The 23,207-nt window shown below is 40.9% G+C and overlaps 1 protein-coding gene across 1 annotated transcript in view; it reads right to left on the minus strand.

Annotated features, from left to right (window-relative positions):
* The window catches only part of LOC311001515 (RPA-related protein RADX), a gene marked incomplete at its 5' end in the record, with an annotated part of 24,289 nt that extends 20,827 nt beyond the window's left edge, over positions 1–3,462 (minus strand). The window contains 3 exons of the mRNA XM_083992603.1: positions 533–725; positions 2,125–2,236; positions 3,397–3,462. Of these exons, the coding sequence (XP_083848729.1) occupies positions 533–725; positions 2,125–2,236; positions 3,397–3,462 (371 nt within the window). The remainder of the gene's footprint in view (positions 1–532; positions 726–2,124; positions 2,237–3,396) is intronic.
* Between the last annotated feature and the right edge of the window lie 19,745 nt (positions 3,463–23,207).

Below are 23,207 nucleotides of genomic sequence, written 5' to 3' on the forward strand. Positions count from 1 at the left end.
GGCTATATCTTGACATTATCACGTAATGTCCCATTCTATCTATCATTGATAGCAAAAATTCATTTTTACTTTTTACTTTAAAAGGAACTCTTTAGGATTTACACCTTAACTTTTTGTTGTTTTAGAGGGAAATTCAGAGACTGCTTGATGAAAAACTGTCCCTGAAGGCAACGTGCATCAGTGGTTTTGCATGAATTTCCCTCTAAAACAACTCTGTGTGGTAACGTTGTGTTATTATCTCATAGCGTGGTGAATGTGCAGCTCACAACTTGTCCACCAGAGCGTTGTGGAGTTGTTGGATTGTGTATTTGATGAGTTTGATGAGGGAAACCAAGAAATCCCATAATGAGCCTCCGTAGCGTAGCTCTGAGCAGCTCACGGCTCTGCTCTGCCGTTCTAAAAGCAGCTTGCACCGACAATTAAAGGTAACGAACCTACTGCTATGACTATAGGGATTATGGCAATGGGCCACTTTGACTAAATGTTGAAATATCCCTTTAAATACAGTGTGTGAGTACTCCTGCCCCCTCACCTGTGTGTCTCTCCAGATGCCCCGGTGCATGCTGGGAGCAGCTGTGCCGTCATGGCGGCGGTGAAGGCGGCGTTCCTCAGCGTGGCGCCGGCTCTCAGGACGTTCCGCTCCACCAGCCGGTTCAGACCGGGGTCGAGGGTCACGGCCAACCGGCAGTCACCGTCCGACAGCGTCACGTCGTACAGGTCCTCACCTGGAGGAGAGGAGAGGAGAGGCTGCTTTATTTATATAAAACGTAAAGGTGAAATCCTGCGATCTGATTGGTTGTTAACCGTGGTATAATGAGCATATACCACGGCTACTATTCTAAAGCCTTATACAGGGCCGTTGCTAGGAATTCTGGGCCCCCTTAAAGAATACTAAAGTGGGCCCCTCCCCCTAACTATTCCTTTTTTTTTCTTAGACTACGTATGTATTATCATTTTTTATTTAGCCTTCTTTGTTTTGATGCTAATGCAGCAATACACTGCAAAAACTCAAATATCTTAGCAAGAATATTTGTCTTATTTCTAGTCAAAACAAATCTCATTCTACTTAAAATAAGACTCATCATATTAAAAGTAGCTTGTTTTTAGACACTTTTTACTTCTTTCAAGCTGATTTTCACTTGAAATAAGTAGAAAAATCTGATAGTGGAGCAAGTTTTTCGTCCTTATTACAAACACAAAAAACTTACTTTCACTGGCAGATTTTTCTATTTATTGTGAATTTAAGTGAAAATGATCTAAAAACAAGTTAATTTTTAGCTAATGAGTCTTATTTTAAGTGGAAAGATTAGTTTTGACTAGAAATGAGACATTTGGAAGAAATAAGACAAATATTCTTGGAAAGATGTAGAGTTTTTACAGTGTACTATGAGTATCAGTCAGGGTCTTATGCAGAATAAATCAGTCATACAAAGATTAGACTACTGGGGTTTTTTATGGCCCCACTGGGCGCTGGGCCCCTAGAGTTATCACCACCTTTCTCCCCTAGACAACGGCCCTGGCCTTATCACAGCGTAGGCTATCACTCCGCCTCAGGCACGTATGCCTGGTATGAATGGAAGTTGTTGTCATGTATCCATGACAACGGACTGTTGCAGTCCGTAGCAACAGACAGTTGATGTTTTTAGGATGTTAAAAATGTAGTAAAGTAGTGTAATTGACATGTTGAAGGTGAACTTTGACCTCCAGAGGGTTAACAATGGTAGAGGGGACTGAGCAGTGACAGAGCTACTTGGAGCTAACGTCTGGACAGCTGGGAACAGCTTTTTATTCTGCTTGAAGAAAACTACATGAAATTGATGCGTATTCCTCTTTCATATTGTCATTATTCGTTTTATAAAAGCAATATATCACTCCAGTCCTCCAGGTGGTCTATGCTCATTATACCACTCTAAGGGGGAACAACGCCCCAGAGTGGTAGAATGAGCAGAGACCACGGCCTGGAGTGATATATTGCTTTCAATAAACCCCTTCAGGTTGTATGAAACCATAGCCTACAACCTTTCGGAGTGTATTTCTCCATAACAACCGACCAACTCTACATTATCCCTTAGATAAAGTTTTAAGTTCTTAAAAGAGCTCAGCTAAAAGCCGTCTCTATCTCACCACTGAGGACAGCCTGGGGGAAGTAGACGGTCGAGCCCTGGTCTCGGCTGTAGCGCCGCACGTCCACCACGGACAGGACCTCTCTGCAGACGGCCGGGGGGGGCGAGGACGCCTAGGGAAGGAGACAAGGAGACAAGGAGACAAGGAGAAAAAACTAACAGGTTAAAGGGACAACGAGGAGTTTCTATTTGGTTAGAACAAAGTCTGATATTAATGTGGATGAATCTACGTTACCACTTGTTAATGGTCCATTTTAGATAAATCTATGGTTTTGTCTCTATGGTTATTTTGTTATTATTAGTGGTGGTGGAAATGCTGGGCGAGCCGACCAGCGTTTCTTTACTTTCGGTTTCGTGGCGAGTCATGAGAATAACGCCGCCGTATGAATCTCCGTTTATGGTGGGAACTACGACGGTATGTGATCGTCTTCCAACCTCTGACTTTAATTCTTGATGAATGAAAACATGAGTCTGTCTTGCACCGGTCAAAGAATTTCACGGTGCGGAGGCTCATAAATGTAGTGAGAAAACACTTCACTTTAACCGACCTTCCTAGACAAATAACTAAGTCCAGTTGCTTTCGATTTAACCTCCTTTGAAATACTATGACCTGGGCAAATGAGAATATGCACCGGCTTCACTTTAACAAAACTCCTCATTGTCCCTTTAATAGAACAGTTTTTACCCAAGAGCCATTGCTGCTCTAAATGCCTCGTAAACTGTGCAATAGGTGTGGTGTGTGTGTGTGTGTGTGTGTGTGTGTGTGTGTGTGTGTGTGTGTGTGTGTGTGAGATACATTTTTCTAAATTTGTATTGAGTTTTTAAATGATTGTTTTTAATGTATTGTCTATTGCTGCTGTATTTTTGCAGCTGGGATTGCGACCAATTTCGTTGCGCCTGACAACAATAAAGTCCGAGTCTAGTAGATAACTGATCAATAACTGATGGATCACTACAGCTTCTCCTCCACCAGACTCCATTCACATACCGTAACTGCTGATTTAACAGCGTCACGTGGAGCTCCCACTCCACTCGCACGCGGCGGCTCTTTGATCTCGTTACGTCTGTTTAATTACTCTCGCGCTCCAGACGTGGAGTTGTAACGAGTTGTAACGAGTAACGACGTTACTTTACCGCGACGTAAGTGAAGGGAGTCTCTGGTGCGACTGCTGCTGCTGCTGCGGCTCTACAGCTGATCAATGATCAATAATCAATAACGGCGGTGGTAACGGGTAACGGAGTAACGAGTAACGGAGTAACGGGGTAATCAGACCTGGTTCTGCCCGGGTCTGGACCGGGTCAGGGTCCTGTGGAAGACGCAGCCCGCGGCCGCCGCCATCTTGGACAGCCCAAACAATAACAGTGCGGTGCATTGTGGGAGGAAGAGTCTTCTTTTCGTTTTTTTCCCCAACTTTATTTAACAAAATCATGTACAAACAACATGGAATTGAAATGTGTTTATTTCGGTCATACAACACCAACATCACAATCAACAGTTTAGCCAACACTTATACACAACTGCACACACACACACACACACACACACACACACACACACACACACACACACACACACACACACACACACACACACAAATAAAATATCATACAGTGACCGTAAAGGGAATAGGATGAAGGCTTATATTTGCCTCTCCTCCTTTACACTCTATGAAATTAAATGACCTAGAATGTCAACAGTCCAAAATAATAAGATGAAAGTAATCATTACTGTATTTTATCATTTTTCATTACCTATTTTACATTTCAAGTCTTTCTTAAAACTCAACAAAGAACTAGGCTACATGTCTTCAACTCATCTCTGAGCTTATTCCACATTTTAACTCCTAAGACTGAAACACATTTGTATTTTATATTAGTTCTTTACTTTACACATTTCAAAAATCAATCACCCTCTTAAATTATAGTTTCCTTTTCTGAATTTAAATAACTGAAGGATACAAACTGGAAGGTAACAGTTCTTTACTCGAAAAATGATTCCCATTGTCTTTAGGAACACAATATCTGAAAATGTTAATGCATTAGATCTTATAAATAGTGGTAGGTTCACAATAGCACTTTTTTGAAGCTTGATTATGGCTTTCATCTTTTTAACATTGCAAAGGAGCAGCTGCATTGAGGAATGCAGAATATAGGTTTTACATGAGAAAGTAAAATACCCATGAAATAAATAAAATAAAATAAAATAAAATAAATTTAGCAAGTGCGCTTGTCGGAGAGCATATTTTTTCAAATAAACTAAAAAGTTTCATTGCATATTTACTTTTCATTATGTTTTATGTTTTTAACCTTGGCACTTTTTAGATATACTTATTTATTGTGTTTTATATACACCATGCGTTTTTATGCATTTTTAGGTATTTCTGGTTTTGTGTGTGTGTGTTTCTGTGATTTGTGTTCTCCTTGTCGTCATTATGTATTTATCCCTTGGCTGCTGCTGGTGGTGACATTTTAAATTTAAATAAAGCTATCTATCTATCTATCTATCTATCTATCTATCTATCTATCTATCTATCTATCTATCTATCTATCTATCTATCTATCTATCTATCTATCTATCTATCAAGGGCTTGAGAAACTCGTTATTTTTATTTTCATTTCAAAACTTTATTGAAAGGTTTCATTCACAGTTCACATAATATTGACCATGGATAGTACAAAACACAGTCTGGCATCTCAAACCAAGAGATAAATAAATACAGTATGAGACATAAAGTGAATAAAGTGCGAAAGTCAGTACAAAAGTAATTTACTGTAAACATAATAATAAGCATAAATGAAATTAAAAGAGGAAATTAAAAGAAAAGAAAAAAGGGCAAGACATATTACATTTCTCCAGAGAGAAACACATAGAACTTAGGTTTCACTTTCATATCTGAGGATGAGTATGTATCAGAAAGTCCCATTCATTATTGTCCATAACAACTTCATAGATAGCTGATGTCTTTTTGAGTGGTAATAGTTCACCAGATGGGTACACACCATTTAAAATGTTAAAATGGATTTCTTTCGCTTTTGGATTTGTGGGAGGAGTCTTTGCATCGATCACTGTCTTTGTCTGTAATAATAATGATACATAATGTGATTTTCAGTCGTGATTTTAACATTAATGATAAAACACAGAGTTTAAAGGCAATGAAACAGTTTTAATATTGTTTTTATTACATTTATGTGGTGAATTGGTTGGTTGGTTGGTTGGTTGGCTGATTAGTTGGTTGGTTAGTTGGTTGGTTGGTTGGTTGGTTGGTTGGCCGATTGATTGGTTGGTTAGTTGGTTGGTTGGTTGGTTAGTTGGTTGGTTGGTTGGTTGGTTAATTGATTGGTTGGTTGGTTGGTTGGTTGGTTGGTTAATTGATTGGTTGGTTGGTTGATTGGTTGGTTGGTTGGTTAATTGATTGGTTGGTTGGTTGATGAATTGGTTGGTTGATTGGTTGGTTGGTTGGTTGGTTGATGAATTGGTTGGTTGGCTGGTTGGTTGGTTGGTTGGTTGGTTGGTTGGTTGGTTGGTTGGTTGGTTTGATGATTGGTTGATTGATTGAACAGGTTTCCTCCTCCTTGCTGTCATTGTTGAACCTTGTTCTTTTCCACGCTGCTGATAACATCAACAATGTTGTTTTCCTCATAGCAGCTTTTCAACAGCGTGAATCTGAACATTTTCAATCTTTACATCGCTGTTCTTCCAGTTCATCAGGTCCGTCACAGATCAAAGATCAGCTGTTTTTTAGACGCTGCAACTCCATCTCTTCAGAGCTCAGTCTGTTTTTAAAGGCTGAGGAGATGGTACTCCACAATGAACAAGTGCTTCAATGTGATTCTGCTTCACTGTTTTCTTCTGTCAGCGGTCGAATGTGGTGAGTGAAGTTTGTTTTCTGATGACTTGTTGCATTGACTGTTGAGACTATGACTACAACTACAAGTGAATTCAAAGCTATTGTATTTTCTCACTGACAACAGCAGCTAGGTGTTGACAGGTGTTTGTAGAGTCTCTTCAGTTTAGTGTCGGAGCCTCTTTTATAAACAGTCTATGGTCGGTGCAGACTAGAGTCCTGAAGGGACGACAGTAACAACGGTGATGGACTGAGATCGTCACAGTCTGAGACGTAGATGATGTCCCGTCGCAGCTGACTGACCACGGTCTGAACTCTGACCCTGTTAACCATGCTGTGGACGATGAGCGGCCTGTTGCATTTGAATGCACCTCCAAGACAAAAGCGACTTTGTACTTGTTAAAAAAGCTTTAGTCGAAAATGATGACAAAATCTAAATTATTAATAATATATTCCAAAAACAACAAAAATACCATCAGATTAACAAAAAGTAGTCCATAAACAATAGGGACGGTCAAAAAGGTTTTCCGACCACAGCCTCACCTGACATTGTTCAGACTGACACATCTCCCAGTCATGTGTGATCAAATTGTGATGTTGCAATGATGCAACAAATTATAAATTGTAGCTTAATTGTTTCTACATAAAAATCCTTAAATAAAGTTCCAAGTCAATATATAAAAACATAAATTATGTCTGTGATCAGCAACTACGAATTATGTTGTAAGCAAACAAACCAACAGACTCTTCTAATGTCTTGTCTCTTGCAGGTCTCCACTCTCTGGAGTTCCTGTCCACAGGACGAGTGCAGCCTGGATCTCCTTCTTCATTTGACCAAGTCACTGTGTTTGATGGTGTTCCCATCTCTCACTGTGGCAGTTTGACCAGGACAGAAGAGTTCAAACCTTCTCTGAAGTCACATGACTTAACAAGAAGATGTGAGGACGCCTATGGTCATGTTATAGAGGCTCTCCTTGTGCTTCCAACTCTGACCAACAGCACCGTGGGTGAGTTTCAATGCAGCTTGGTGAAGTTCTGCTGTCTAATATCATGACATGGACCATAATAACCAAATCACTGACCTGCTCTTACCTCACAGTTGTTGTGCAGCGGCGACGTGGCTGCAGCCAGACAACCAGTGGGAATAACTCGGCTTTTGAAGCCTGGTCAGTGAATGGAATAATTTTCATGCTCTTTGACCCCGAATCTCAAACATGGACAGGCCAGTCTCCTTCTGCTGTACGAGTGGAGCGTAGATGGAACAAGAACAAAGCGAGAAACATCGCTTTCAGTCGCTTCATCAGAGAACAATGTCCAGAGATGATCCAGACAATTCAGTTAAAATCTATACAACCCAAAACAGGTGAGGACACATAAACACACACACCTACACGTTGTGATCCTTTGACCCTGATCTTTGTTGTCCTTCATCTCTCTCCAGATCTGAACATATTTGTGAAGTCCACTGCTGACAGAGCCCAGACTCTGATATGTCATGTGACCACTACTGACCAATCAGTGAGCTCGGTGCAGCTGACTGGAGATGGAGCTGCTGGTGCCAGACGGGTCAGAGTGATGGGACCAGTACCTGGACCTGAGGATGGATCTGTGATCCTCAGGCTGACGGCTCAGATCTCCAACAACCAGCACACGTACAGATGTTCTGCAGGAGGACACAGCACAACTCTAGTTTGGGGTGAGGCCTGTGACCTCTGACATATAGTGACAGTAATATGTTTGAAGGGTTAAAGCTACAAGGACATTTCCAGTGGTTTTCAGGATCTTCTGTCATTACAGATGGGAAGACTCGGGAAGAAAGACCCCTTGATTCAAGGGACACTTCAAAGATGCTGATGTTCGCCCTTGGGGCCTTGGCTGTGCTGTCAACAGTCTTAATAATATCATGTGTAATGATGTGTCTACTTAACTGTGGTAAGATTTGTTATGTTTAAAAACTAATTTATTCAATTGGAGCTGGATCTGTGACTCACTGATTGGCTCTGTTTTTTTAAAGTATCTTTTGAGCTTGTATGCCTTTTTAATTATCAGGATAGTCGGTGAGACACAAGCCGTTTTCCCACTAAAATTAGCGGGTCGACGTGGGTTTTTTAAGCGCTGGTCGACCCACTAACAATCAGCAGCGTCATCACGTAAATTAGCGGGTTGACCCGGGTCCGGCATTCCCACTGCAAGCCGATCGGAGCCGAGCCGATTGAAGCCGATTGTAACCCTTAACGCTTTAATGCTTGCTGAGTCGTTTGACGTGGGTAGGTGCGCCTTTCCCGCTGCCACCAAAAGCCGATTGTTAGCGGGTTGAAACGGGTTTTTTGGCCAGTGGGAAAGGGGTAACAGAGAGGGCAAAGGGCCGCCAGAGAATTTGAACTGGGGCCAGCTGCAGTTAGGGCTGTAGCCTCTGTATATAGGGTGTGCCTGCTTAACCCAGTGAGCTATACAGCACCCTGAATCATTGTTTCCTAACTATGATTCTACTTTTCCTTATAGTCAACAGGAAGCCTCGTCCTCCTCCACCTGTTGATCCACAGCTGATGGAGCAGTTCACCAGGATGATGGAGACTGTTTCCTCTCCAGATCTACAGAGTGTTCTGGCTTCATTCACCAGGAACACACAGAGAAGCAGAGAAATCCAGGAACGATGGGAGATGGATGCAAACATTAGAGACCAACAGTTCTATGATCCAGAATTCTACGGTAAAACTTATAAAAGTACCCGTGTCGTGTGGACAGAGGGAACAGTGGTTTGATTGGTGGACGAGCTGCTGAGACGCTCCATAAGTCAGAGCTGAATGACCTGCAACTGGACTGAACTTTGGGGATGAACTGAACTGTGACTACAGATGCCAACACCGTCATATTATTAAGCTACTAAATATAATATATGTATGTTATATCATATTTACTTGTATATAATATATTGTACTGTATATATTGAGTTAATTGTTCGCTGTGATGGATTATGTTCTCCTTCAGTAAAAACACTGACACAGAGATCATAATGTTCTTCATGGTTTTGTTGATCTGTGTGTTGATGCTGTTTAACACTCATGCTCACATTGAGCTATGCTACACTAACACTCAGATGTTCCTGTCACATCTGGATCTTATCTCGTCTTTTTCTATCCGTTCATGTTTTAAGTGTGTGTGATGAGAATAAAGATGTTTTTCTGACAGAGCTGTCAGTCATCCTCACACTGTGTCTTATTCTTCACTGGACTCTGTGTTAACGGGTGACTAGTCAATACAAATACAGATGTAAAGATGCTTTTAAAATAAAAGGGACTTCCAGTCTTTGGCCTGCTGTTACCATGGTTACCACCAGGCAGAGTCAGAGTTAGACAGTGAAAACTAATCAGGTAGAACCAGTGGGATGTGAAGCATTACCTTAACAGGTGTGGTCACTGACTTCATCTTGTGTTTGTCTTGGCAGAATTCCACAAATACAAAAGTGAAACTAAACTGCTGCAACAAACAACCCACTATAGAAACACTGAGCTTTCAAATGTCCTCTTTGCAACCCGTGGTTCATGTTGAAGTCAATTTTAAAATGAAAAGGTAAAATCCTGTAATCAGCTACTATTCTACAGCCTTATCACAGCGTATCACTCCAAATCAGGGAAGTATAAATGGAAGTTTCATGTATCTGTAGCCGATGTTAATCTGGCCCTCTGTTCTGTTTTTGGTACAGACGGCCCCAGGTGGGGTTTAAACCCTGGTCTTCTGCATGGTGGGCGATGATGCAAACCGTTTTGCCAAGATATCAATGACCACTTCACAGTCAGGTTTGCACGTCCTTTATGGGTGAGTGAGTGCACCCGGACCCTCTGTGACATGATATCCATGACAATAAACTGATACAGTCAGGAGCAAAAGGTAGCCGGTGTTTTGGAGACATTAACAAATAGACTAAATTAGTTGAATTCACATGTTCAAGGTTAACTTTCGCCTCCGGGGAGGGTTAACAATGATAGAGTGCATTGAGCAGTGACTTTCTCCTGAAAAAAAGACGACATGCAGAGCTGACGTCCAGAGAGCTATGACTATTTTAATTTATTTTAAATGATGGAGCTATTTTATTCGATATGTATTTCTGATAAAAAAAACTACATTTATTGGTAACATCAAACTATTTTGTTGTTCTCATAGCAGCTTGTCAACAGAAAGAATTTGAACAACATGTTCAATCTTCATCATAGTCAAAGTTGTTCTTCCAGTCAATCAGGTCTGATTACTGATCAGATATTTTTCTGTTCCCTGCCACTCTGCCACTGTCTCTTCAGAGCTACAGTCTGTTTTTAAGAGCTCTGAAGATGGTGCTTCACAATGGAGAAGAAGTGCTTCAAACTTTTACTTCACTGTATTTTTCTGTCAGCAGTTGAATCTGGTGAGTGATGTTTGTTCTCTAATGACTGGCTGTTGTTCTGTGTTGTTGCTTTGACTGTGCTGAGTGTATGACAGGTACAACTCAACACGTTATAAACTATAATCAGTTTGTCACAGGAAGAGACAGAATATTTTGCATGGATAGGCCACTGTACTTTCTGACTGACAACAACAACAGCAACAGCAAGGTGCGTTGCCAGGTGTCGACAGGTGTTTGTAGAGTTTCTTCAGTTTAGTGTCGGGTCCTGAGTTTAAGGGACGACAGTAACAACGGTGATGGACTGAGAGCGTCACAGTCTCTAAGACATAGACGATGTCCTGTCACAGCTGACTGAACACAGTCTGAGCTCTGACCCTTCTAATGTCTTGTCTCTTGCAGGTCTCCACTCTCTGGAGTTCCTGTCCACAGGACGAGTGCAGCCTGGATCTCCTCATTCATTTGACCAAGTCACTGTGTTTGATGGTGTTCCCATCTCTCACTGTGGCAGTTTGACCAGGACAGAAGAGTTCAAACCCTCTCTGGAGTCACATGACTTACCAACAAGCTGTGAAGATGCCTGTATTGATGTCCTAGTGTCTCTTGCTGTGCTTCCATCTCTAACCAACAGCACCGTGGGTGAGTTTTAATGCAGCTCGTGCTGCTGTCTAATAACAACTGTAACAACATCTATTGCACGTCTGTCCGTCCTGGGTGAGGGATCCCTCCTCTGTTGCTCACCCTGAGGTTTCTCCTGGTTTTCCCTGTTAAAAGGGTTTTCCATGGAGTTTTTCCTCAGTGGATGTGAGGGTCTAAGGACAGAGGATGTTGTTACGATGCCATGTAAAGCCCTTTGAGACAAACTGTTTGTAAAAACTGGCTATACAAATAAAATTGCCTTGCCTTGCCTTGCCTTGCCTGCCTAATATCATGGACCATAATAACCAAGTAATTTACCTCACAGTTGTTGTGCAGCGTCGACGTGGCTGCAGCCAGACAACCAGTGGGAGGAACTTGGCTTTTGAAGCCTGGTCAGTAAATGGAAAAAGCTTCATGACCTTTGACCCTGAATCTCAAAGATGGACAGGCCAGTCTCCTTCTGCCGTACGAGTGGAAAGTAAATGGAACGGGAACAGAGGGAGGAACATCGCCTTCAGTCACTTCACCAGACAACGATGTCCAGAGATGATCCAGACAATTCAGTTAAAATCTATACAACCCAAAACAGGTCAGTAAACATAAACACAACCATACACGTTGTGATCCTTTGACCCTGATCTTTGTTGTCCTTCATCTCTCTTCAGATCTGAACATATTTGCAAAGTCCACTGCTGACAGAGTCCAGACTTTACTGATATGTCATGTGACCACTACTGACCAATCAGTGAGCTCGGTGCAGCTGACTGGAGATGGAGCTGCTGGTGCCAGACGGGTCAGAGTGATGGGACCAGTACCTGGACCTGAGGATGGATCTGTGATCCTCAGGCTGACGGCTCAGATCTCCAACAACCAGAACACGTACAGATGTTCTGCAGGAGGACACAGCACAACTCTAGTTTGGGGTGAGGCCTGTGACTTATGACATACAATGACAGTAACATATTTAAAGGCTAAGTGTTGACCACAACCCAAGTTGTACTTTTCCAGTGGATTTCACCAAGGATCTTCTTTCGTCACAGGTGCGAAGATTTCAGGTATCCACTGGATAATGCCGATAGTAATTGTTGGACTGTTCTTCATTGCATTAGTTATCACCTTGAAATATGGTAAGATATATCATTTCTATCATAAGGCTTTTATAAATTCATCTCTGTCACCAGAGCTGTTCCAGAGAATTAGCCACCATCATATCTTCAGAGGTCTATCAGTACTGGGCTGACACTTTGGTGCAGTCGGGATCACTGTTGTCTTGCAGCAAGAAGGTTCTGGTGTCAAACTGGAGGTAGTTCGCACACACTTTGGCTTCCTCCTGTAGTCTAAAGACATGCACACTAGGTTCAGTGTGAGGTTGTATGTGTCAGACCACGGATAGGGACCTTGGAATGGCTGGGATTTGCTCCAGCCTCCCCGCAACCGAGTATGGAGAAGCAAGGTGTTCCCAGACCAGAGGAGATACAAACTCCTCAAAAAAACTTTGGGAACGTTATTTCAGTCAATCATTTCTCCCATTTAATAATAGCAATTGGTGTTGTATTTTATATCATTGGAAAGCCGGATTAGTCACCTTTATAACGAGGTAAAATTTGTAAGAATCTGAATGAGTACCTCAGCTAAACATGTGGGTAGCCCATCCCCCCCAAAAGGTGCCAAAATCCCCAAAACAGAACTTGTCATCATTGGTGGCAATCTCAGTGCAGTGAGATATGGGAATGAGATTCTGGAGTCAGTGGTGGGACAGTGACAGTGTCAAATGAATAAAGTGTAAAAATGGCCAATAGGTGTTTATTCCTCGTTACGGTGGGAGAGTGTAACCATCCGATCCACCAAAGATCTCAGAACAAGAGTGAATACCAACAGGAGAATATTGCAGGAGATTTTGGGACAATTTTTTTGGGGACACTACCCACGTGTTTAGCTGTGTTTCTCATTCTACAGATACATGATCCATACAAGTTGTACCTTGTTGTAAAGGTAACTAATCAAGCTTTCCAACAATATACAATACAACCCCAATTGGTATGATAAAGGGGAGAAATTATTAATTGAAACAATGTTCCCAAACTTATTTTGAGGAGTTTATAGTTTCCCTAGTGAGTTTTGGGCCTGCCCCAGGATCTCCTCCTAGTTTAAGATGTTTGGAAATTCTTCAAAGGATAGTGCTCAGTTGTTCAAATTTAGCTTCTGTACCTCTCGCACCGTGAGCCTGAAACAATATCCAGACCCTCAGATGTCTCATCCATGACTGGTCATGGTGCCTTGTTACCAAGGAACTTCTTCACTACCTCAACAACCTCTGCCAAGGTTATGGGCAAGACCTCCCCCAGGTCTTTGGACTCTGCCTCAACCACAGACATTAGCCTACGTTAGCTGGGTTCAAGAGATCCTCAAAGTTTTATTTTAGATGTAGCCCCCCACCCAACTGAAGACACGTAAGCCGAGTTTCCCCTTTCTGAGACACCAAATAGTTTGCCAAAACTTCTTTCAGGCAAAGCAAAAGTCCTCCGCCATAGTCTCTCTACGAACTGCTGTGCATCTTCTGAGGCTGTGGCTCCTTTGGTTGCCTGAAGGTCTTTTCCACACTCATCTCTAAACCTGTGAAATGTCCCACTCACTACAAGTTATCTAATTTTTTTTTTGCAATCAAATATAAAGGAATGCTGACACGTCATTGACATTGATTCAAATTCCCATGGTTATGTGTAGGAATAAAGCCTTTTCTATATAAAATTGTTACTACCATTGTTTTCTAACTATGATTCTACTTTTCCTTATAGTCAACAGGAAGCCTCGTCCTCCTCCACCAATTGATCCACAGCTGATGGAGCAGTTTACCAGGATGATGGAGACTGTTTCCTCTCCAGATCTACAGAGTGTTCTGGTTTCATTCACCAGGAACACACAGAGAAGCAGAGAAGTCCAGGAACGATGGGAGATGAGCATTAACATGAGAGACCAAGAGCCGTATGATTCAGAATTCTATGGTAAACCTCATTAAAGGGCCCAGTAGATGGGGTGCATCTATTGCTGCTCTGATCCAAAGCACTTTATCTGTAGTGTCTGGTCCAACAGTGACACTCTCTGGTGACAGAGAGCTACTGTGGTTTATCAGTGTCTCTGTCATGTGGACAGAGGAAGCTGTGATCTGATTGGTGGAGGAGCTGCTGAGACGCTCCGTTTCCCCCTGTATAAGTTTCTGTTGAAAAACCTATAACTGAACTAAACTGTTACTACAGGAGCCAACACCTTTACATTACTAAGCTATGTTAATATTTACTTGTATATAATATATTCTGTTAATTGTTCACTGTGATTTTGTTCTCATTCAGTGAAATCATTATGTGCTTCATGGTTTTGTTGATCTCTGTGTGTTGATGCTGTTTAACACTCATGAGCTAGGCTATATGCTACACTAACACTCACATGTTCCTGTCACATCTAGATCTTATCTCGTCTTTTTCTATCCGTTCATGTTTTAATTGTGTGATGAGAATAAAGGTGTTGTTTTCTGCCGGAGCTGTCAGTCATCCTCACACTGTGTCTTATTCTTCACTGGACTCTGACTCACTGGTCAATACAAATAGAGATAAAGATGCTTTTAGAGTAAAGTTGAAGTCTGTGAACTGCTGTTACCACGGCTACCACCAGGTGGAGTCATGGTTAGGGTTAGACAATGAAAATCACTCAGGTAGAACTAGTGGGAGGGGAAGTTACACAGAATTCCACAGATGCAGTGAAACTGCACCACACAAACCTGAAACCTAACTGACAATAGAAACACTGACGTCTGACTTACGTACATACGTCCTTCATGTCTGAGTAACTTTATTCAACCTGACTTCATGATTTTAATTACAGCTGATACAGTTTGTCTGAAACACTAAAACTAGAACTTCGTCTTCACCTGTCAGTCGACACCTGGATGGACTTGTCTCCCTGTTCCACTGATAACATCAAAGTATTAATTGATTGACTGACTTAATGATTGATTGATCAGGTCCCTGTCCATCAGTGTCCTCAGGTTTCCTCTTTCTTGCTGTCAGTCTCAGTCTGTTCTTGACCCCTGTTCTTTTCCACGCTGCTGATAACATCAACAATGGTGTTTTCCTCATAGCAGTTTCTCAACAGCGTGAATCAGATAATTTTCAATCTTTACATCACTGTTCTTCCAGTTCATCAGGTCCGTCACAGATCACAGATCAGCTGTCTTTTAGACACTGCAACTCTGTCTCTTCAGAGCTCAGTCTGTTTTTAAGGCTGAGGAGATGGTGCTTAACGATGAACAAGTGCTTCAAAGTGATTCTATTTTACAGTTTTTTTCTGTCAGCAGTCGAATGTGGTGAGTGAAGTTTATTTTCTGATGACTTGTTGCATTGACTTTTTTTCTGTTCTTTGACAACTTTGTCCTTGTGTTTAGTTTCCCTTAATGCCAGGGGGTTAAGACAGAATTGCAAGCGTAAAGCCTTATTTTTGTTTGCCAAACAACTCAAAACAGACTTTTGTTTCTTTCAAGAATCCCATTCTATCTGCTGATGTAAATTTTTGGAGGTCACAATGGGGCAACGAGGTCTGGTTTTCACATGGCTCTGAGCGCTCTGCCGGAGTCACTACAGCTAAAAATACCTTTAATGGAAATGTCCTGCATTCAGATTGTGACCCTTTGGTTCACTACATTTTATTGGTAATTAGATCTGTTAATACTACCATCATCATTGTTAATGTGTATGGATAATTCTAAATTAGAGAACGACAATTTACTTGACCTGATAGAAAACAGAATTGTTAATTGGCTTTCCAAATATCCCAACTCTCTTTTTATCCTTGGTGGGGATTTTAATATAACTTTTGATAATACAATTGACAGGTGGCCCCCAACTCAATCCTCTCCTCCTAATACAAGATTAAAAATGCTGATGGAGAAATTTGACATTTCAGATGTATGGAGAAAAAAATTCCCAAATGAAAAATCCTTCACATGGAGTAATAAAATGGGAACTAAACAATCCCGCATCGATTTCTGGCTAATATCTAACTCCATTAATGAAAATAACATTACAGTTAATATCCTTACCACGCCTTTAACTGACCACAGAGCAATATATATTAATGTACAATTATTTGCAACCGATGTTACCCACTGTAGATCCTCTTATTGGAAATTTACATTACATTTATATAGCGCTTTTCTACCATTACCCGTTACCCAAAGCGCGTACAGTAACCATTATTCATTCATACACATTCACACCGGTGGTGGTAAACTACGTGTAGCCACAGCTGCCCTGGGGCAGACTGATGGAAGCGTGGCTGCCATTTCGCGCCAAACGGCCCCTCCGACCACCACCATGATCATTCATACGCATGCACAAGAGGCAAGTTGGGTTAGGTGTCTTGCCCAAGGACACTACGACAGAGACTGGGAGAGAGCGGGATTCGAACTGCCAACCCTCTGATTACTGGACGACCCGCTCTACCACCTGAGCCACTGCCGCCCCCAAAAATTAAACAACTCTTTACTTGAGCATAAACCGGTTATAAAAGAAATAAACAAATTAATTTGCCAGTTCTGGGATAAAGCTAATAGAGAGAAAGCTTATAATTCTAACTGGGAGCTATGTAAGTCCCGAGGATGTTTCACAGGAAGATAGGCTGATTTTGCTAGACCTTCAGGGTAAACTTGACGATATATATCGACGCAAGGCAGAAGGAGCCTTTGTGAGATCGAGAAAGAATTGGCTAGAGGAAGGTGAGCAAAATTCTGCGTATTTTTTTAAACTTGAAAAACATCGCTCCAAAATCAACTCTATCCACCAGTTGAATATTAATGGTGTTGTCTCTGAAAACATGAAACTAATTTCTGACTTCTGCCGTAACTTCTAAGGTAATTTATATAGTTCTAAATATGATGAGGGAGTTGCAACTTCATATTTAACTTCTATAAAGGACTTGAAAATAATTGATTCAAATGACAAAGCTTACTGTGATGCCCCCTACACTCCGAAAGAGGCTCTTGATTCTATTGACTCTCTTAAAAACAATAAATCCCCTGGCACAGACGGCCTAACTGCCGAATTTTACAAGTGCTTTTCAAATCAGTTAGCCCCGATTTTATTACAGGTAGAAAGTGTTGAAAACAATACACTTCCTCCAAGCCTCACTCAAGGTATCATTACACTGATTCCTAAACCTAATAAAGATGTGCTGTTTATAGACAATTGGAGGCCTATATGTCTACTTAACAATGACTATAAGATTTTTGCTATTATGCTTGCTAAGAGACTTAAAGTAGTCCTTGATACAATTATCGACGAGACACAGACAGGTTTTATGAGAAATAGACACATCTCAAATAATATCAGACTCGTATTGGACATCCTTGATTACTCTGACCTGTTATCTGATGACAGCTTTATTCTCTTCCTGGACTTCTATAAGGCCTTTGATACAATAGAACATAAATTTATCTTTCACTCTTTAGAAAAATTCGGATTTGGTGGCTACTTTTGTGAGGCTATTAAAACCTTGTATGCTCACAGTAATAGTTCAATTAAATTAAAACATGGCACAACCCCACGATTCGACCTCAAGCGAGGTATTCGACAGGGATGCCCAATTTCGCCCTATTTGTTTTTGCTCTGTACACAAATTCTTACAACACACATTATTAATAGCAACATTAAAGGAATCAATATAGCTGGTAGGGATATTTTCATTAGTCAGCTGGCTGATGATACTACCCTTTTATAAAAGATGCCAGCCAAGTACCTATTGCCCTCAACATCATTAATGAGTTTTCCAAGGCTTCTGGTCTATGCTTAAATATTAATAAATGTGAACTGCTAGCTGTTAAAAACTGCGATGTTTGCTCTATCTGCAACATAACAGTAAAAGTTGAAGTCAAATATCTAGGCCTTATAATCACCAAGAATCAAAAGACAAGATCCACCCTAAATTTTACTCCAATTATTCAAAAAACTAAAAAAAAACTAAATCAATGGTTACAGAGGGACTTATCCTTAAAGGGTAGAGACTTGATAACTAAAGCAGAGGGAATCTCTCGATTAACTTATGCTGCTATCTCACTACATGTAGATAATAAAATTAGCAAAGCTGTTGACCAGATGCTTTTCAATTTCATATGGAAAAATCGTACATATTACATTAGAAAAAGTATGGTCATGAATAATTATGAGTCTGGAGGGCTTTTAAAACTTTAAACAATACATTTAAAATTAATTGGGCAAAAGTTTTTATAAAAAATCCCACCTCAATTTGGAATTTTATTCCCCACCATATTTTCTCTCGTTTTGGAGGCTTTCATTTTATACTGTCTTGTAACTATAATGTAGAACAACTCCCAGTTAAACTATCTGTATTTCATAAACAGGTCCTCCTAGCCTGGAATCTCATCTATAAGCACAACTTTTCACCCCACCGATATATTATTTGGAACAATAGAGATATCATAGTTAGAAATAAGTCCCTTTTATTGAAACCTGGTTCCAGAACCGGATTTGGCTGGTGAGTCAGCTGCTAAATGAGGAAGGAGTAGCTGTCTTACAGAGACTTTTTGTCACGACATAATCTCCAAGTCACTCCTGAGGAATTTTCAATTGTCACTAATGCTATACCATCAGGCACTTTAATGCTTTTTAAAAACAGTTGTACATCCTCATCTAGACTTGTATCTGTCCCATATTCAACTGACTCTCCAGAAGGAAAAATATGTTTCTCACTGACCCAAAAGAATAATAATAAAAAAGTGCGTGCCTTATTCCAAAAAGATATTGTTGCTACCCCTAATATTACTGTTTATTGGAATCGTTTCACAGATCATATTGATTGGAAAAAAACTTGGATGCTTCCTAACAAGTTTTTAATCACAAATAAGGTTAAGGAGGTTTCTTACAAAATCATACATAAATATTATCCAGCTAATCATTATATGCAAAAATTTAGGACATTAATATTAACTGCTCTTTCTGTAATTTGCATCCAGAAACAGTTGTTCATTTGTTCTGGCTTTGCTCTCACACGAAAAAACTATGGGCAGACCTTAGCAAATTTATTATTGACTCTTTTACAATAGATTTTATTTTACTTTGGGAAAATGTTGTTTTTGGTTTCCATAAGTATCCCAAGAAAGAAGGAAAATGTTACTTTTTAATAAATCTGTTTTTATTTTTTGCAAAATTTCATATTCACAAAAGTAAATTTTCTAAGAAAACCCCTTGCTTTTATATTTTTCAAAAATAAATGGAACTTTATTTTAAGCTAATCACCAAATCAGCAAATGAAAAGGCTATTAAAACCATAGACCTTTGTAATATGTATAACCTTGTTGTATAATGAACATCACCCCTGGCACATGTTCTTTGTATTTTCATTGTATACTGTTCCCTCTATACTATTTGTACCTGTCAACTTCTTTTAAATAAAGCTTTTGATTTAAAAAAAAAAAAAAAAAAAAAAACTTGTTGCATTGACTGTTGAGACTATGACAACTACAACTGAATTCAAAGCTACTGTATTTTCTCACTGACAACAGTAGCCAGGTGTCGACAGGTGTTTGTAGAGTCTCTTCAGTTTAGTGTCGGAGCCTCTTTTATAAACATTCTATGGTCGGTGCAGACTAGAGTCCTGAGTTTGAAGGGACGGCAGTAACAACAGTGACAGACTGAGATTGAGTCACAGTCTTAGACGTATGTTTAGTCAAAATGTAATTTCTTGTCAAAACAAATCTGATTATACTTAAAATGAGACTCATCGCATAATATATAAGTGGTGGTCCTGTCACTATGCCTCCAATTGATCATGTGCCCTGGTTACTTGGCCAAAGGGATGCCCCTTTGGGTGACTGGCAAGCGTGCATGACTCTTACCCGGGAGGTGTGGGTTCAATCCCAATCCCAATCCCCACCCGGGCCCTCTTCACCTTGCCACATTCTGGCAGGATCCATGTAGCACTAGTGGTGGGTCCATGGATTCCTAATGTGTGGCACTGGCAGGGTGTGGAAGCACGAGGTCGTGCTTGTGAAAAGAGGGGGAGAGGTGTGACAGTGGTGGTCCTGTCACTATGCCTCCAATTGATCATGTGCCCTGGCTACTTGGCCAAGGGGATGCCCCTTTGGGTGACTGGCAAGCGTGCATGACTCTTACCCGGGAGGTGTGGGTTCAATCCCCGCCCGGGCCCTCTTCACCTTACCACACATATTTCCACAATCTTATAAGCAAGCAAGTTTTCTTTCTTATTACAAGCACAAAAAACTTACTTTCACTGGCAGATTTTTCTACTTATTTCAAGTGAAAATTTGTTTGAAAGATGCTAAAATTATCTAAAAACAAGTACATTTTTAGGTGATGAGCCTTATTTTAAGTCAAAAGATATTAGTTTTGACTAGAAATGAGACAAATATTCTTGGAAAGATTTTGAGTTTTTGCAGTTACAAATTCATTGTTTCTTCTATTGCTTACTATTGGTGTAATTGATTCTGCTATATAAATTTCCAATTTCAATATAACCATAAATGATGCAACAACACATGCAACAACTAAGAATTATGTTGTAAGTAAGTCTTGTCTGTTGCAGGTCTCCACTCTCTGGAGTTCCTGTCCACAGGACGAGTGCAGCCTGGATCTCCTTCTTCATTTGACCAACTCACTGTGTTTGATGGTGTTCCCATCTCTCACTGTGGCAGTTTGACCAGGACAGAAGAGTTCAAACCCTCTCTGGACTCACATGACTTACCACAAAGCTGTGAGGCAGCCTATAGTCATGTCATGGATGCTCTCCTTCTGCTTCCAACTCTAACCAACAGCACCGTGGGTGAGTTTTAATGCAGCTCTAATATCATGGACCATAGGACTGACTGATTAATCTTATTTTCATTGTCATCGATACGATAAACACATTGGAAAAGGTTGCCTAAAATGAAGTGAGTACGTTTTATTTTCAGGCGCTCCCCTTGTCTTCTCTATTTTGGTGTATTTTTGTTCCAAAGTTACAGCACCACCTACAGGCCTGGTGTATGTACTACAGCAGGGGTTCCCAACCTTTTCCAACTTGGGGCCCACTTGAAAATCTAAACAATGTTTGCGGCCCACCTTCATCCCTACATCGACCAAATGATGCGTTCTCAGAGCTTTTTTTTTTAAATTTAATGCTAAAGATTCAGGACTGAACTGAAAGCAGGGGGCATTTAGGAAGCTCCACAGTCACTACTGTAACACAGCTGATGCGCGTTATACGTCATCAATAGTACCTATTAAAGCGAAAAGACACAGGAACTATATAGTTAATATGCACACTTCAAGGTTTCCTTATTGATTTCAGGTCTTATTGTCATTGCTATATTGAACATTGTCATCATCACACATTTTACTCATATCGTTCAGGGCCTGCGAACAACCAAGTCACTGATCTGCTCTTACCTCACAGTTGTTGTGCAACGGCGACGTGGCTGCAGTCAGACAACCAATAGGAAGTACTCAGCTTTTGAAGCCTGGTCAGTAAATGGAAAAAGCTTCATGACCTTTGACCCTGAATCTCAAAGATGGACAGGCCAGTCTCCTTCTGCTGTACGAGTGGAAAGTAGATGGAACAGGAACAGAGGGAGGAACATCGCCTTCAGTCGCTTCACCAGACAACGATGTCCAGAGATGATCAAGACAATTCAGTTAAAATCTATACAACCCAAAACAGGTGAGGACACATAAACACAAACATACACGTTGTGATCCTTTGACCCTGATCTTTGTTGTCCTTGAATTCTCTCCAGATCTGAACATATTTGTGAAGTCCACTGCTGACAGAGTCCAGACTCTGCTGATATGTCACGTGACCACTACTGACCAATCGGTGAGCTCGGTGCAGCTGACTGGAGATGGAGCTGCTGGTGCCAGACGGGTCAGAGTGATGGGACCAGTACCTGGACCTGAGGATGGATCTGTGATCCTCAGGCTGACGGCTCAGATCTCCAACAACCAGAGCACGTACAGATGTACAGTAGAGACAGGAGGACACAACGTGACTATGGTTTGGGGTGAGGCCTGTGACTTCTGACATATAATGACAGTCATATCTTTAAAGTATTTAAGCTTCCAGAACATTTCCAGTGGTTTTCAGGATCTTCTGTCATTACAGATGGGAAGACTCTGGATAGTGGACTCCTTGATTCAAGTGACACCTGGAAGATACTGACAATAGTCTTAGGAGTCTTTGCTGTTGTGTTAATAATCTTAATACTATACTGTTCAATCACGTGTCTGCTCAGATGTGGTGAGAATTATTATTTTGTTTTGTTTAATAAGCTCATTTCTACATGTGGAGCTGCACCTGTGACTCGCTGACAGACTGTGGTCCTTATTTTCCCTTTAGTCAAGAAGAGGTCTCGTCCTCCCTCACCGGTTGATCCACAGCTGATGAAGCAGTTTACCAAGATAATGGAGACTGTTTCCCCTCCAGATCTGCAAAGTGTTGTGGTTTCATTCACTAGGAACACACAGAGAAGCAGAGAACAGCAGGAACGATGGGAGATGAACATTAACATGAGAGACCAACAGTTTTATGATCCAGAATGCTTTGCTAAACTAATAGAAGGGCCCAGTAAATGCGGTGCACCTATGCTGCTCTGATCCAAAGCACTTTAACTGTAGTGTCTGGTCCAACAGTGACTCTGGAGGAGCGGCTGAAACGCTACATAAGTTTGTGTTGAATAACCTACAACTGAACTTAACTGGTACTACAGGAGCCAACATCTTCATATCACTAAAATATTTACTTTTATATAATATATTCTGTTAATTGTTCACTGTGATGTGTTTTTCTATCCACTGATGTTTTAAGTGTGTGATGACAATAAATCTGTTTTTCTGATGTGGTATATTGATGTGTTGATGAAAAGAAGGGATCACCGCTGACACGTCTTCAATTGTATTCAAAAAAGAAGTTTATTAACAAGAAGAAGAACAGTGTACAAAAATGCCGAATCCTGGAGCATCTCATGGTGCCAATGTGAGACCTCTCTCTCTCAACCCAAAAACCTTCCTTTTTATATATTGGCTTATCTCCAACACTCCACCTTCTCCGGACAGAGAGAAACCTCCCGTCCAGATGTCCAATGACCTTTGACTCGACCATTTAACTTTTAGGCTAGCGAAAAACCCCATGTCCTGTATCCCATGTCTTTTACCCACCAGAGAAGACAAT

Source organism: Trachurus trachurus (genome assembly GCF_905171665.1).
Source record: "Trachurus trachurus genome assembly, chromosome: 18".
NCBI lineage: Eukaryota > Metazoa > Chordata > Actinopteri > Carangiformes > Carangidae > Trachurus > Trachurus trachurus.